The sequence below is a fragment of the Trichomycterus rosablanca genome, chromosome 4 (assembly GCF_030014385.1).
Source record: "Trichomycterus rosablanca isolate fTriRos1 chromosome 4, fTriRos1.hap1, whole genome shotgun sequence".
Taxonomy (NCBI): Eukaryota; Metazoa; Chordata; class Actinopteri; order Siluriformes; family Trichomycteridae; genus Trichomycterus; species Trichomycterus rosablanca.
The window spans coordinates 53,237,504-53,253,214 of NC_085991.1; the positions used below are offsets into that span (position 1 = coordinate 53,237,504).

The 15,711-nt window shown below is 43.1% G+C and overlaps 1 protein-coding gene across 1 annotated transcript in view; it reads right to left on the reverse strand.

Moving 5' to 3' along the window:
* The window catches only part of sorcs2 (sortilin-related VPS10 domain containing receptor 2), a 194,707-nt gene that overhangs the window by 119,977 nt on the left and 59,019 nt on the right, over positions 1-15,711 (reverse strand). Inside the window, exon 2 of the mRNA XM_062994515.1 lies at positions 7,911-7,978. Coding sequence (XP_062850585.1) covers positions 7,911-7,978 — 68 coding nt within the window. The remainder of the gene's footprint in view (positions 1-7,910; positions 7,979-15,711) is intronic.

The following is a 15,711-nucleotide window of genomic DNA, read 5'->3' on the forward strand; positions in this document are numbered from 1 at the left end:
TGTGTGTGTGTGTGTGTGTGTGTGTGTGTGCATGGCTGTGTGTGTGCATGTGTTTGAGAGAGTGTGTGGTTAAGTATGTGTGCATGACTGTGTGTGTGTGTGTGTGTGTGTGTGTGTGTGTGTGTGTATGTGGGTGTGCATGTGTGTGTGGTTAAATATGTGTGCATGGCTGTGTGTGTGGCTCTGTGTGTGTGTGTGTGTATGGATTGAGTGTGTGTGTGTGGTTAAGTATGTGTGAATGGCTGTGTGTGTGATTGTTAGTGTGTATGTAACTGTGTGTGTGTGTATCTGTGTTTGTTAGTGTGTGTGTGTATGAGTATATGTATGTGTGTGCATGGCTGTGTGTGTGTGGCTCTGTGTATGTGTGTGGTTAAGTATGTGTGTATGGCTCTATGTGTGTGTGTGTTTGTTAGTGTGTGTGTATGAGTATATGTATGTGTGTGCATGGCTGTGTGTGTGTGGCTCTATGTGTGTGTGTGTGTTTGTTAGTGTTTGCATGTATGTCTGTATGTGTATGTATGTATCAGTGTGTGATTGTTAGTGTGTATGTCCTTGTACGTATGTATGTATATGTGTGTGTGTGTGATTGTCAGTGTGGTATAGAATAAAAATGCACCAGGAACCTCTGAGGATCAAAGCTTTATGAAAGAGAAAAGCCTCTGAAGAACAAAGGAGTGAAGGAATGAGGAACTTTTAGTGGGTAAAAAGAGTTCCAGAACCTTCTATCAAACAAACAACAACATTTCTGAGGTTATGGTAGAACATCACAGAACAACACAGTTCCAGAACCAAAATATTCAGAATAACAAGAGTTCTGACTCCACACCTCAAAAAAGCTTTAAGTTCCAGAACCTTTAGCAGACCAAAACAGTTCCAGAACCCTTCAAAGAACAAAAGCTTCAAAACACCATGAAGAACAAAACAGTGCAACTCAAGAGTACCAACAACACCTCTGAAGAGTTCCTGAACTGAGTAAACCCTGCTAGAGTTTCTGAGTTACTGGAACAAAGAGTTTTGGGTTCTTCTGGAGTGAGAACTTGGGTTCCTAAGAATGTTCCTGGGTTTTAAAAACCTCCTGAGGTTCTGAGAAGGCTTCAGCAGTGAGAACGTGCTCGAACATCATAAGTTCCTGAACATCACCCTGGTTCTGATGATGCAAGATTATCCTTGATGTGAAGAGCAGATCTTTAGACCAGGTTCTCCTGAGGTTTCAGCCTGCGGTCAATGGGAAGAAGACGTGAGCTAAACCCAACAGTCCTTGATCCCTCTGAACCTCAGTTCTGCTCGTTCAATCGATCCCAATCCAATCAGTCTGAGACAAACCCACTGGGTTCAGGAACCAGGAGAGCCTGAATAAATTCCATCAATTAGTATAATTGCTTTCTGATTGATTATTGATCGTGGGGGTTCCAGTGGGTGGGAACATCTGCATAATAAGCTTTTTACTTCAGAATCACCCACTCCCCTACAAATCCATTGATTAGTGGTCTTCACCAGTGGAGCACGCCTGAAGAAGCTCCCCCAGGAGTCACCGTCCCCTTTGAAGCTCAAGCCTTGTGACATGTAGGACCCAAAGGTGGACAAAGGAACTAGACTGAAGTTACTAAGAATCATCCAAGGAGCCAGGCTTGGCGGTTGAGCTCTGGGTGACCACCAAAGCAACTCAAACAAACACATCAACAGGGTTCAGGGTTTAGATTGGCTCCACCCAAGCAATGGAAAAGGGAGCAGAGCCTGGATGGACACCAGTCCCTCACTAGGTACCGCGGATCCCTTTACTCCCTCCATCGTACCTAGGAGGTGACTGGAAACCGGGGTATTCATAGGTCATCTACAAAGAATTAGCAAGAACATCAAAACTGAACACAGGCAGAAACCTCACAGCTAGCTTGTAGGGTTGACAAAGGTGGACAGGACTGAAAGGTCAGACAAAGGAACTAGATTGAAGTTACTAGGACTCATCCAAGAAGCCAGACTTGGTGGCTCAGCAACATGCAGCCAAATATTCGAAAGTCTGACGTCTCCTGAACAGCTGTGATTTACGCCTCCAGCAGGTCCCAGATCTTCCATGTGGTCTCCATCCAGTGGGACATGCCTGAAACAGCACCAGTGGGAACCACCGTCCCCACTGAGACTTCATGCTGGAACCACGGCAACAGAGCGTGAAGCTGCTCGGAGAAACGTTTGTTAGCATCAGCATTAGCCACAACCGTCAGTTCTTTTATTCTCTGACGACTGAAATTCCTTCATTCAGGGACGTGAACCAAAGTACTGCACACCAGACAGAACCAGATACTGGACGAGATGCTGATCCAGGACCAGGTTCCTCACAATCACAAACTTACACCTACAGAAACAGCGGGTACACACGCCAGCATGATTCTGATCTAATCTCACACCTCGTCTCTGATAAACACTCACGCTGTGATTCAAGATATTTATATTCTGATCCCTGTTCACCAATACATTCTACTAAATAATAATAATAATAATAATAATAATAATATTAATAATAATATTAATAATAATATTAATAATAATGATAATAATAACAAAACAATAATAATAATAACAATATTAATAATAATAATAACAATAATAATAATAATAATAATAATGATAATAATAACAAAACAATAATAATAATAATAACAATATTAATAATAATAATAACAATAATAATAATATTAATAATAATGACAATAATAACAAAACAATAATAATAATAATAACAATAACAATAATAATTAACAATATTAATAACAATAATAATAATAATACACTAATAAATAATAATAATAATAATAGTAATATAATAATAATAATAACAGATATTAAAAATAATAATAATATTAATTATTATTATTATATTTTAAAGAAAAATAAATTAAATAATTATAATACAAATACACTAATAAAAAATAAATTAAATAATTATAATAATACAGTAATAAAAAATTATTATAAATAATAATAATTACACTAATAATTTAAATAAAAACATAAATACAAAAATATAATAAATAATAATAATAACAATATTAATGATAATAAAAATAATAGTAATAATAATAATAATAATAATAAATAAAAAAACAAATTTAATAATGACAAAAATAATAATAATAATAATCAAATGAAAAATAAATGTAATAATAATTACACTAATAACAAAAATAAAAACCAATAAACAAGATAATAATAATAATAATAATAATAATAATAAAAATAGATAATAATAAAAAGAAAAAAATTTAAAGAAACATACATTTAGTAATAATAATAATAAAAGTAATAATAATAATAATATCAATAAAACTACCAATAATATTAGTCAAATAAAAAATAATTTAATCTGAATTCTGATGTCACAGTTCTGTTCTGAAGATGTACATGTGTGTGTACAGGTGTGCTCTGATTGGCTGGGAGGTGGATGTGTACAGGTGTGCTCTGATTGGCTGGGAGGTGGATGTGATGTCATGATTCAGTGAGGTGATAAGTGACAATGTTAACTAGACTAATAATGAATGGATAGAAATGAAGGTAACGGAGGAGACGCCGGTGGGCGAGGGATGAGGGGGTGATGGGGGGTAGAACAGATGTTCAGCTGGCACACTGGCACGGATTCACACACACACACACACACACACACACACACACACACACACACACACACACACACACACTAATTACACCCTCTCTCTCTTCCTCTGGTTTCGTTGCTTCTGTCTCGGTCTCTTCATCCTCCGTCCTCATTTATATGGACTCGACGTCGATCCCTGTTATTAATCCTTCCTCCTCTCCTCATCACTCCTCATCTCTCTCTCCTCATCTCTCTCTCCTCATCTCTCTCTCCTCAGCTCTCTCTTCTCATCTCTCTCTCCTCAGCTCTCTCTCCTCAGCTCTCTCTCCTCAGCTCTCTCTCCTCATCTCTCTCTCCTCAGCTCTCTCTCCTCAGCTCTCTCTCCTCATCTCTCTCCTCATCTCTCTCTCCTCAGCTCTCTCTCCTCAGCTCTCTCTCCTCATCTCTCCTCAGCTCTTCTATTATTCTCTCTCCTCAGCTCTCTCTTTAGCTCTCTCATCAGCTCTCTCTTCCTTTCCCTCCTCATCTCTCTCTCCTCATTTCTCCTCATCCCTCCTCAGCTCTCTCTTCAGCTCTCTCCTCATCTCTCTCTCCTCATTTCTCCTCATCCCTCCTCAGCTCTCTCTTCAGCTCTCTCTTCCTTTCTCTCCTCATTTCTCCTCATCCCTCCTCAGCTCTCTTCAGCTCTCTCCTCAGCTCTCTCTTCCTTTCTCTCCTCATCTCTCTCTCTCCTCATTTCTCCTCATCCCTCCTCAGCTCTTTTATTCATCACTTTACTCTCACTCAATATTTTCCTTTCTTTGTTTATCTTCTTTCTTTCCCTGATCATTTCTCTCTCATTCCGTCTCTCTGTTCTCTCACCATGCTGTTATATTTATTTATTATTTAATATAACTTGTATTTTTGGGTCTTTCAGATCAATAAATGTTGTCCTTTCAATAAAAGGTGTCCTTGAGAGCAAAAAACCTTGGAACCTCTCAGCACTAGAGATGTATGAAGAAAACACCAGGAGTCTGAAATGAATGTTTAAATGACTAAATCTGTAGCTAATCAGACAGAGCTGGTAACCTGGTACTGTCTAATATTCAATTCATTTCAATTCAAACTAAGCTTTACTGGCATGACAAATGAGGACACTCTTAGAGCCAAAGTTTAGTATAAAAAGTATTACAAAAAAAATACAAAAAAGAGAAAAAATAACAATAAAAGAGAACAAAATACACAAAAACGTTACAGACGTGTCAAAATGTAATAAAAATAAAAAACAGTGTAAATAGTAACAACAAAAAATGATCTCAGATCTCAAACACCAGTCTCAGACACCAGTCTCAGACACCAGTCTCAGACACCAGTCTCAAATACCAGTCTCAGATACCAGTCTCAGATACCAGTCTCAGACACCAGTCTCAGACACCAGTCTCAAATACCAGTCTCAGATACCAGTCTCAGATACCAGTCTCAGACACCAGTCTCAGACACCAGTCTCAGACACCAGTCTCAGATACCAGACCTAGGTCCTAGTTTCAGACACCAATCTCAGACACCAGTCTCAAACACCAGTCTCAAACACCAGTCTCAAACACCAGTCCCAGACACTAGTCTCAGACACCAGTCTCAGATACCAGTCTCAGATACCAGTCTCAGATACCAGTCTCAAACACCAGTCCCAGACACCAGTCTCAAACACCAGTCCCAGACACCAGTCTCAGACACCGGTCCCAGATACCAGTCTCAGGTCTTTCAGAGAGACTCTCATAGGCGTGACGACTGGGTTGAAATGGATCCACAATGCTGCAGTGAAGTACGGTGGTGGTAGCGCCATGCAACACAAACAGTGCAAACGTACTCCAAACGTATCGGCCATAAACCTAAATCTGGAAGTTTTAACAGGACAGTGAGGCCAAACGTGGAGCCAAAATAATGGAACACTGGTTTCTGAACATCAGAGGGACCACCAGAGGGTCCATCAGAGGGACCATCAGAGGGACCATCAGAGGGACCATCAGAGGGACCCCTGTAACTGTTTGGGAGGGAAAGACAAGGGGAATTGAACCCTAGTGCTGCAAAAAGCGCAATATTTCTTACAGTGGATGTCTCCTAGCTGCCAATACGTTTATGCTAATAAGCGTCATATCCAAGTCCCTCCGCCACTATCCTGTCCGAGGAAAGCCACGAATATCCAGCGCCCCCTCCCGGACATGTGAAGTAGCCGACTGCTTATTTTAATCAGCAATGAAAGCCTTGCGGAGAGCAGACAACAGTCCCAGACACTAGTCCCAGACACTAGTCCCAGATTCTAGTTCCAGGTACCAGTCTCAGATACCAGTCACCAGTCCCAGACACCAGTCTCAGACACCAGTCCCAGACACCAGTCTCAGATACCAGTCTCAGGTACCAGTCCCAGATACCAGTCTCAGGTACCAGTCTCAGACACCAGTCTCAGGTACCAGTCTCAGACACCAGTCACCAGTCTTAGATACCAGTCTTAGATACCAGTTTCAGACACCAGTCCCAGACACCAGTTTTGGAAACCAGTTTTAAATACCAGTCCCAGATACTAGTCTTAGGTACCAGTCCCGGGTACCAGTCCCACACTCCAGTCCCAAACACCAGTTTTAGACACTTGTCTTAGACACCAGAGTTAGGTCCGGTTTCAGAGACCAGTCTTAGTTACCAGTCCCAGACTCAAGTTTTAGCACCAGTCCCAGATACCAGTCCCAAACACCACTCTCAGAATCCAGTCCTATATACCAGTCTCAAACACAAGTTTTAGACACAAGTGTTAGATAATTAAACTGGGAATGAAAATATAAAATATTGGGCAAAACATGAAGAGAATCTAATCAGCCAAGGAACCGCAACCGAATCCCCCTCCCCCCGTATCGCCTCTCCTTGACCCGCCGAGTGTAACACATACATAAACATACTGTATATTCCACAGACGGAGCACTGGGAGCACTGGGAGCACTGGAACCACCACGGCATCAATTATTCCACAGCTAGCATGCTAAATTCCTCACGCGTAAACCTCCACCGTGTTCCTCAAACGCTCAAACGCTCTCTCACTTCCATTCATCTCAACACTGTAAACAAACCACACGCTGCATTAGCATTAGCAGTCAAGGTTAGCCACTAACAAACAAGCTAGCGGGGCAATTAGCACGACGTGTTGGAACTCCCTGCCGCATCTGTAATTAAGCCGCCGCTCGGCTCGTTAAGGCGGCGCCGAGACCGGTCTGACAAACCCTCAGAGGCCTGCGGTGGAATCTACACCGGGGAGATGGACGAAAGTATCTGGACACCCGTCCTAACCCTAAATACAAACAGCTATAGCTTTCAATGCTTCTGAGTCTGCGCCAACAGTTTAGGGACGAGCCCTTCTGTTTCACTCTCAGTCACTAGTCCCAGATTCTAATCCCAGTTTCAACCACTAGTTTCTATAAATATGAGGCTAACATGATTAACGTATCCTGTATAGGCGTATTTGCTAGCAGATTAGCATAAACAAACAGCTATCCAGACGTCATAAATCCGTCACCCGACATAAACGACGTGTCCAAGATGAAACACAGCTCACAGACGGCTAGCATTCATAAACGGTTAGGAGCGTAAATACAATGACCGCATCTTTGTCCATCGTGATTAGCATGTTTAGTTAGCGCTTGTGGTTAGCTGTTCGCTAACTGCTACCATTACTAATCAGCATTCTGAAAGCTGAACTGGTTCTGCTCTTTGGTTCTTCGGTCACTTTTTCCTCACTTTCTCTACTGAGCGTTTGGGTTGGAGCTCACTGGTGGACTGAGTAGCTGGCGAGTTCCACCCAAGCGGTCGTGTGTTAGCCGCCACTCCCAACACCTGTTAGCATCGTGTTAGCATCCCGTGTCTCGCTATCCTCACTCGCTGCCCCGACGCTTAGCACTTTTATCCGAAGCGACTTCCAACTGTGACTGAACACAACTCGAGCGATTACAAATGACGGGTCTTGCTTGAGGGCCCAACAGTGACATAGGTGGGCAGTGGTGGGATTTGAACCTGTGACCTTTCGATCTCCCGTCCCCAACTGCTACGCTTCTCAAGTTGTATCCTGCGCCTCGTAAATCACAAATTCTTTGGTCACTACTTCCTCACTTTGTCTACTAAGCGTTTGGGTTGGAGCTCACTGGTGGACTGAGTATCTGGCGAGTTCCACCCAAGCGGTCGTGTGTTAGCCGCCACTCCCAACACCTGTTAGCATCGTGTTAGCATCCCGTGTCTGGCTATCCTTACTCGCTGCGTCATTCGTTAACTGTTTAGCCATCAGCTAGGTGGATGAAGTAGCATCTCTTACCTCCAGAGGGAGCTCTCCAGCACCTTGTTGGAATCAGCGTGGTAATACCTCGTGAGGATGAGGATGACCTGTTGAGGGAAAGAAGAGATTTTGTAATGAAAGCTAATCAAAAGTAGAGCCGAAAGTATGTGGACGCCCTTTTAAACTCTCCAGACCCAACATCTCTGGGATGAACTGGAATGTAGACCGTGAGCTTCACGTCCAACGTGAGGTCGGTTCCCCTCTTCCTGACCCCAAACAGAGAGAGAAATCAGCTATCAACCAGGCGTCCACATACTTTTGGCCAGGCTGTGTATGTGTACAGATTTCTTGTGTGGCCCCGGGGCCCCTCGGGGCCACCCGCTTGAGACGGGACAGAACAGCGTGGCATTTAAAACAAAGACCCCCTTTAACGTGGCCTGAAACACTCATTCATGAGAAGAATCCAGCGCCACACACACACACACACACACACACACACACACACTCACACACACACACACTCACACACACACACACTCACACACACTACTGACTTTCCGATCAGATCTTCTCCAAAACATCTCGACCCTCGTTCTGGTCCCCAACCAAACCCTACACCCTGGACAATGCCACGCAGTTGTTCGTGCAGCTGTTTGCCGGGACCCGCCGGGCCCTCGAGGGCCGCCCCCCCCGGAATGAGGGGTGGCGGCCTTGCCGTAAATCAGGACGCCCCCCTGGAACCCTGTCAGGAACCGAGAGCGCTAATGTGTTCCCGTCAGCGCTGCAGCATGCTGGACCAGCGCCCAAACACTTCAGAATAAAAGAGCACAAATTCCCACAGATACAGTTCCAGATCTTAAGGATCTAACTGAGGATGAGAAGGTGAGTTCTGTCCAACTAACCCGAGATCAGGTGTCCGAATACTTCTGGACATTATTATTATGTGTATGTATATAATGTGTTCAACACATCTGAGGCTTTTCTATTCATCTCCACTAACTGCTTTATCCTGGTCAGGGTCCTAGTGGGTCCAGTGCCACCCACAAACACTAAGCACGAGACAAAAATACACTTTGGATGGAGTGCCAGGGCATCACAATCTCACCCACTCATTTAGTGTGTGTGTGTGTGTATATGTGAGTGTGTGTGTGTCTGTGTGTAAGTGTGTACATGTATGTGAGAGATTCTGAATGTGAGAGGGTGTGTGTGTGTCTGTGTGTGTGTAAGTACATGTGTGTGTGACAGTGTGTGTGTGTATTCATGTGTGTACATGTGCGTGTGAGAGATTGTGTGTGAGTATGTGTGTATATGTGTGTAAAAGATTGTGTGTGTGTGTGTGTGTGTTTACATGACAGTGTGTTAGTGTGTGTGAACGTGGGTGTTAGAGAGATAGTGTGTGTATGACTGTGTGAGTGTGAGTGCATATATGTGTGTACATGTGTGTGTGATTGTGTGTATGTATGTGTGTGTGTTGGTGTGTACATGTGTAAGAAAGATTGTGTGTTTATGTATGATTGTGTGTGAGTGTGTTTGTATGTGTAAGTGCGTACATGTGTGTGTGTACGTGTGTACATGTGTGTGTGACTGTGTGTGTGTGTACATGTGTGCAAGAGATTGTATGTGAGTGAGAGGGTGTGTGTGTGTGTGTGTGTGTAAGTACATGTGTGTGTGACAGTGTGTGTGTGTATTTATGTGTGTAAATGTGCGTGTGAGGTTGTGTGTATGATTATGTGTGTATGTATGTGTGTGTATGTTAGTGTGTACATGTGTAAGAGAGATTGTGTGTGAGTGTGTTTGTATGTGTGTACATGTGTGTGTGACTGTGTGTGTGTGTGTACATGTGTGTGATTGTGTGTACATGTGTGTGTGATTGTGTGTACATGTGTGTGTGTGTATGTGTGTGTGTGTGTGATTGTGTGTACATGTGTGTGTATGCATGTGTGTACGTGTGTATATATGTGTGTGTGTGATTGTGTGTTCATGTGTGTGTATGTATGTGTGTACGTGTATATATGTGTGTGTGTGTGTGTGTGATTGTGTACATGTGTATGTATGTGTGTACAGTGTGTGTGTGTGTGTACTTATGTGTGTACATGTGCGTGTGAGAGATTGTGTGTGTGAGTATGTGTGTACATGTGTGAGAGAGATTGTGTGTATGTATGTGTGTACATGTGTGTGTAAAAGATTGTGTGTGTGTGTGTTAACATGACTGTGTGTGAGTGTGTGTGAACGTGGGTGTTAGAGAGATAGTGTGTGTATGATTGTGTGAGTGTGAGTGCATCTATGTGTGTACATGTGTGTGTGATTGTGTGTATGTATGTGTGTGTGTTAGTGTGTACATGTGTAAGAAAGATTGTGTGTTTATGTATGATTGTGTGAGTGTGTTTGTATGTGTAAGTGCGTACATGTGTGTGTGACTGTGTATGTACATGTGTGTGTGACTGTGTGTGTGTACATGTGTGTGTATGTACAGTGTATCACAAAAATGAGTACACCCCACACATTTCTGCAAATATTTCATTATATCTTTTCATGGGACAACACTATAGACATAAAACTTGGATATAACTTAGAGTAGTCAGTGTACAGCTTGTATAGCAGTGTAGATTTACTGTTTTCTGAAAATAACTCAACACACAGCCATTAATGTCTAAATAGCTGGCAACATAAGTGAGTACACCCCACAGTGAACATGTCCAAATTGTGCCCAAATGTGTCAATATTTTGTGTGACCACCATTATTATCCAGCACTGCCTTAACCCTCCTGGGCATGGAATTCACCAGAGCTGCACAGGTTGCTACTGGAATCCTCTTCCACTTCTCCATGATGACATTACGGAGCTGGTGGATGTTAGACACCTTGAACTCCTCCACCTTCCACTTGAGGATGCGCCACAGGTGCTCAATTGGGTTTAGTCCATCACCTTTACCTTCAGCTTCCTCAGCAAGGCAGTTGTCATCTTGGAGGTTGTGTTTGGGGTCGTTATCCTGTTGGAAAACTGCCATGAGGCCCAGTTGTCGAAGGGAGGGGATCATGCTCTGTTTCAGAATGTCACAGTACATGTTGGAATTCATGTTTCCCTCAATGAACTGCAGCTCCCCAGTGCCAGCAACACTCATGCAGCCCAAGACCATGATGCTACCACCACCATGCTTGACTGTAGGCAAGATACAGTTGTCTTGGTACTTCTCACCAGGGCGCCGCCACACATGCTGGACACCATCTGAGCCAAACAAGTTTATCTTGGTCTCGTCAGACCACAGGGCATTCCAGTAATCCATGTTCTTGGACTGCTTGTCTTCAGCAAACTGTTTGCGGGCTTTCTTGTGCGTCAGCTTCCTTCTGGGATGACGACCATGCAGACCGAGTTGATGCAGTGTGCGGCGTATGGTCTGAGCACTGACAGGCTGACCTCCCACGTCTTCAACCTCTGCAGCAATGCTGGCAGCACTCATGTGTCTATTTTTTAAAGCCAACCTCTGGATATGACGCCGAACACGTGGACTCAACTTCTTTGGTCGACCCTGGCGAAGTCTGTTCCGAGTGGAACCTGTCCTGGAAAACCGCTGTATGACCTTGGCCACCATGCTGTAGCTCAGTTTCAGGGTGTTAGCAATCTTCTTATAGCCCAGGCCATCTTTGTGGAGAGCAACAATTCTATTTCTCACATCCTCAGAGAGTTCTTTGCCATGAGGTGCCATGTTGAATATCCAGTGGCCAGTATGAGAGAATTGTACCCAAAACACCAAATTTAACAGCCCTGTTCCCCATTTACACCTGGGACCTTGACACATGACACCAGGGAGGGACAACGACACATTTGGGCACAATTTGGACATGTTCACTGTGGGGTGTACTCACTTATGTTGCCAGCTATTTAGACATTAATGGCTGTGTGTTGAGTTATTTTCAGAAGACAGTAAATCTACACTGCTATACAAGTTGTACACTGACTACTCTAAGTTATATCCAAGTTTCATGTCTATAGTGTTGTCCCATGAAAAGATATAATGAAATATTTGCAGAAATGTGAGGGGTGTACTCACTTTTGTGATACACTGTATGTGTGTACGTGTGTACATGTGTGTGTGACTGTGTGTGTGTGTACATGTGTGCAAAAGATTGTATGTGTGTGTACATATGTGTGTGTGTGTGATTGTGTGTACATGTGTGTGTATGTATGTGTGTACGTGTGTACATGTGTGTGTGACTGTGTGTGTGTGTACATGTGTGCAAGAGATTGTATGTGTGTGTACATATGTGTGTGTGTGTGTGATTGTGTGTACATGTGTGTGTATGTATGTGTGTACATGTGTGTGTGACTGTGTGTGTGTGTACATGTGTGCAAGAGATTGTATGTGTGTGTACATATGTCTGTGTGTGTGATTGTGTGTACATTTGTGTGTATGTATGTGTGTACGTGTGTACATGTGTGTGTGACTGTGTGTGTGTGTACATGTGTGCAAGAGATTGTATGTGTGTGTACATGTGTGTGTGTGTGTGTGTGATTGTGTGTACATGTGTGTGTATGTATGTGTGTACGTGTGTACATGTGTGTGACTGTGTGTGTGTACATGTGTGCAAGAGATTGTATGTGTGTGTACATATGTGTGTGTGTGTGTGTGAATGTGTGTACATGTGTGTGTGTACGTGTGTACATGTGTGTGTGACTGTGTGTGTGTGTACATGTGTGCAAGAGATTGTATGTGTGTGTACATGTGTGTGTGTGTGTGTGATTGTGTGTACATGTGTGTGTGACTGTGTGTGTGTGTGTACATGTGTGCAAGAGATTGTATGTGTGTGTACATATGTGTGTGTGTGTGTGATTGTGTGTACATGTGTGTGTATGTATGTGTGTACATGTGTGTGTGACTGTGTGTGTGTGTACATGTGTGCAAGAGATTGTATGTGTGTGTACATATGTCTGTGTGTGTGATTGTGTGTACATTTGTGTGTATGTATGTGTGTACGTGTGTACATGTGTGTGTGACTGTGTGTGTGTGTACATGTGTGCAAGAGATTGTATGTGTGTGTACATGTGTGTGTGTGTGTGTGTGATTGTGTGTACATATGTGTGTGTGTGTGTGTGAATGTGTGTACATGTATGTGTGTACGTGTGTACATGTGTGTGTGACTGTGTGTGTGTGTGTACATGTGTGCAAGAGATTGTATGTGTGTGTACATATGTGTGTGTGTGTGATTGTGTGTACATGTGTGTGTGTACGTGTGTACATGTGTGTGTGACTGTGTGTGTGTACATGTGTGCAAGAGATTGTATGTGTGTGTACATACAGTATGTGTGTGTGTGTGTGATTGTGTGTACATATGTGTGTGTACGTGTGTACATGTGCGTGTGACTGTTTGTGTGTGTACATGTGTGCAAGAGATTGTATGTGTGTGATTGTGTGTACATGTGTGTGTATGTATGTGTGTACGTGTGTACATGTGTGTGTGTGATTGTGTGTTCATATGTGTGTATACAGTGGTGCTTGAAAGTTTGTGAACCCTTTAGAATTTTCTATATTTCTGCATAAATTTGACCTAAAACATCCTCAGATTTTCCCACAAGTCCTAAAAGTAGATAACGAGAACCCAGTTAAACTAATGAGACAAAAATATTATACTTGGTCATTTATTTATTGAGGAAAACTTATGGGTTTTTCTCAATAAAGGGTAACTTCTAAGCAACTGAAGGCCTCTCTCACATTGGCTAATGTTGATGTTCATGAGTCCACCATCAGGAGAACACTGAACAACAATGGTGTGCATGGCAGGGTTGCAAGGAGAAAGCCACTGCTCTCCAAAAAGAACATTGCTGCTCGTCTGCAGTTTGCTACAGATCACGTGGACGAGCCAGAAGGCTATTGGAGGAATGTTTTGTGGACGGATGAGACCAAAATAGAACTTTTTGGTTTAAATGAAAAGCGTTATGTTTGGAGAAAGGAAAACACTGCATTCCAGCATAAGAACCTTATCCCATCTGTAAAACATGGTGGTGGTAGTATCATGGTTTGGGCCTGTTTTGCTGCATCTGGGCCAGGACTGCTTGCCATCATTGATGGAACAATGAATTCTGAATTATATCAGAGAATTCTTAAGGGAAATGTCAGGACATCTGTCCATGAACTGAATCTCAAGAGAAGGTGGGTCATGCAGCAAGACAACGACCCTAAGCACACAAGTCGTTCTACAAAGAATGGTTAAAGAAGAATAAAGTTAATGTTTTGGAATGGCCAAGTCAAAGTCCTGACCTTAATCCAATCGAAATGTTGTGGAAGGACCTGAAGCGAGCAGTTAATGTGAGGAAACCCACCAACATCCCAGAGTTGAAGCTGTTCTGTACGGAGGAATGGGCTAAAATTCCTCCAAGCCGGTGTGCAGGACTGATCAACAGTTACCGGAAACGTTTAGTTGCAGTTATTGCTGCAAAGGGGGGTCACACCAGATACTGAAAGCAAAGGTTCACATACTTTTGCCACTCAGAAATATGTAATATTGGATCATTTTCCTCAATAAATAAATGACCAAGTACAATATTTTTGTCTAATTTGTTTAACTGGGTTCTCTTTATCTACTTTTAGGACTTGTGTGAAAATCTGATGATGTTTTAGGTCACATTTATGCAGAAATATAGAAAATTCTAAATTCACAAACTTTCAAGCACCACTGTATATGTGTGTGTGTGTGTGTGTGTGTGTGTATATATGTTTGTGTGAGTGTATGCATGTACAGTGTATCACAAAAGTGAGTACACCCCTCACATTTCTGCAGATATTTAAGTATATCTTTTCATGGGACAACACTGACAAAATGACACTTTGACACAATGAAAAGTAGTCTGTGTGCAGCTTATATAACAGTGTAAATTTATTCTTCCCTCAAAATAACTCAATATACAGCCATTAATGTCTAAACCACCGGCAACAAAAGTGAGTACACCCCTTAGTGAAAGTTCCTGAAGTGTCAATATTTTGTGTGGCCACCATTATTTCCCATAACTGCCTTAACTCTGCTGCTCATGGAGTTTACCAGAGCTTCACAGGTTGCCACTGGAATGCTTTTCCACTCCTCCATGACGACATCACGGAGCTGGCGGATATTCGAGACTTTGCGCTCCTCCACCTTCCGCTTGAGGATGCCCCAAAGATGTTCTATTGGGTTTAGGTCTGGAGACATGCTTGGCCAGTCCATCACCTTTACCCTCAGCCTCTTCAATAAAGCAGTGGTCGTCTTAGAGGTGTGTTTGGGGTCATTATCATGCTGGAACACTGCCCTGCGACCCAGTTTCCGGAGGGAGGGGATCATGCTCTGCTTCAGTATTTCACAGTACATATTGGAGTTCATGTGTCCCTCAATGAAATGTAACTCCCCAACACCTGCTGCACTCATGCAGCCCCAGACCATGGCATTCCCACCACCATGCTTGACTGTAGGCATGACACACTTATCTTTGTACTCCTCACCTGATTGCCGCCACACATGCTTGAGACCAACTGAACCAAACAAATTAATCTTGGTCTCATCAGACCATAGGACATGGTTCCAGTAATCCATGTCCTTTGTTGACATGTCTTCAGCAAACAGTTTGCGGGCTTTCTTGTGTAGAGACTTCAGAAGAGGCTTCCTTCTGGGGTGACAGCCATGCAGACCAATTTGATGTAGTGTGCGGCGTATGGTCTGAGCACTGACAGGCTGACCCCCCACCTTTTCAATCTCTGCAGCAATGCTGACAGCACTCCTGCGCCTATCTTTCAAAGACAGCAGTTGGATGTGACGCTGAGCACGTGCACTCAGCTTCTTTGGACGACCAACGCGAGGTCTGTTCTGAGTGGACCCTG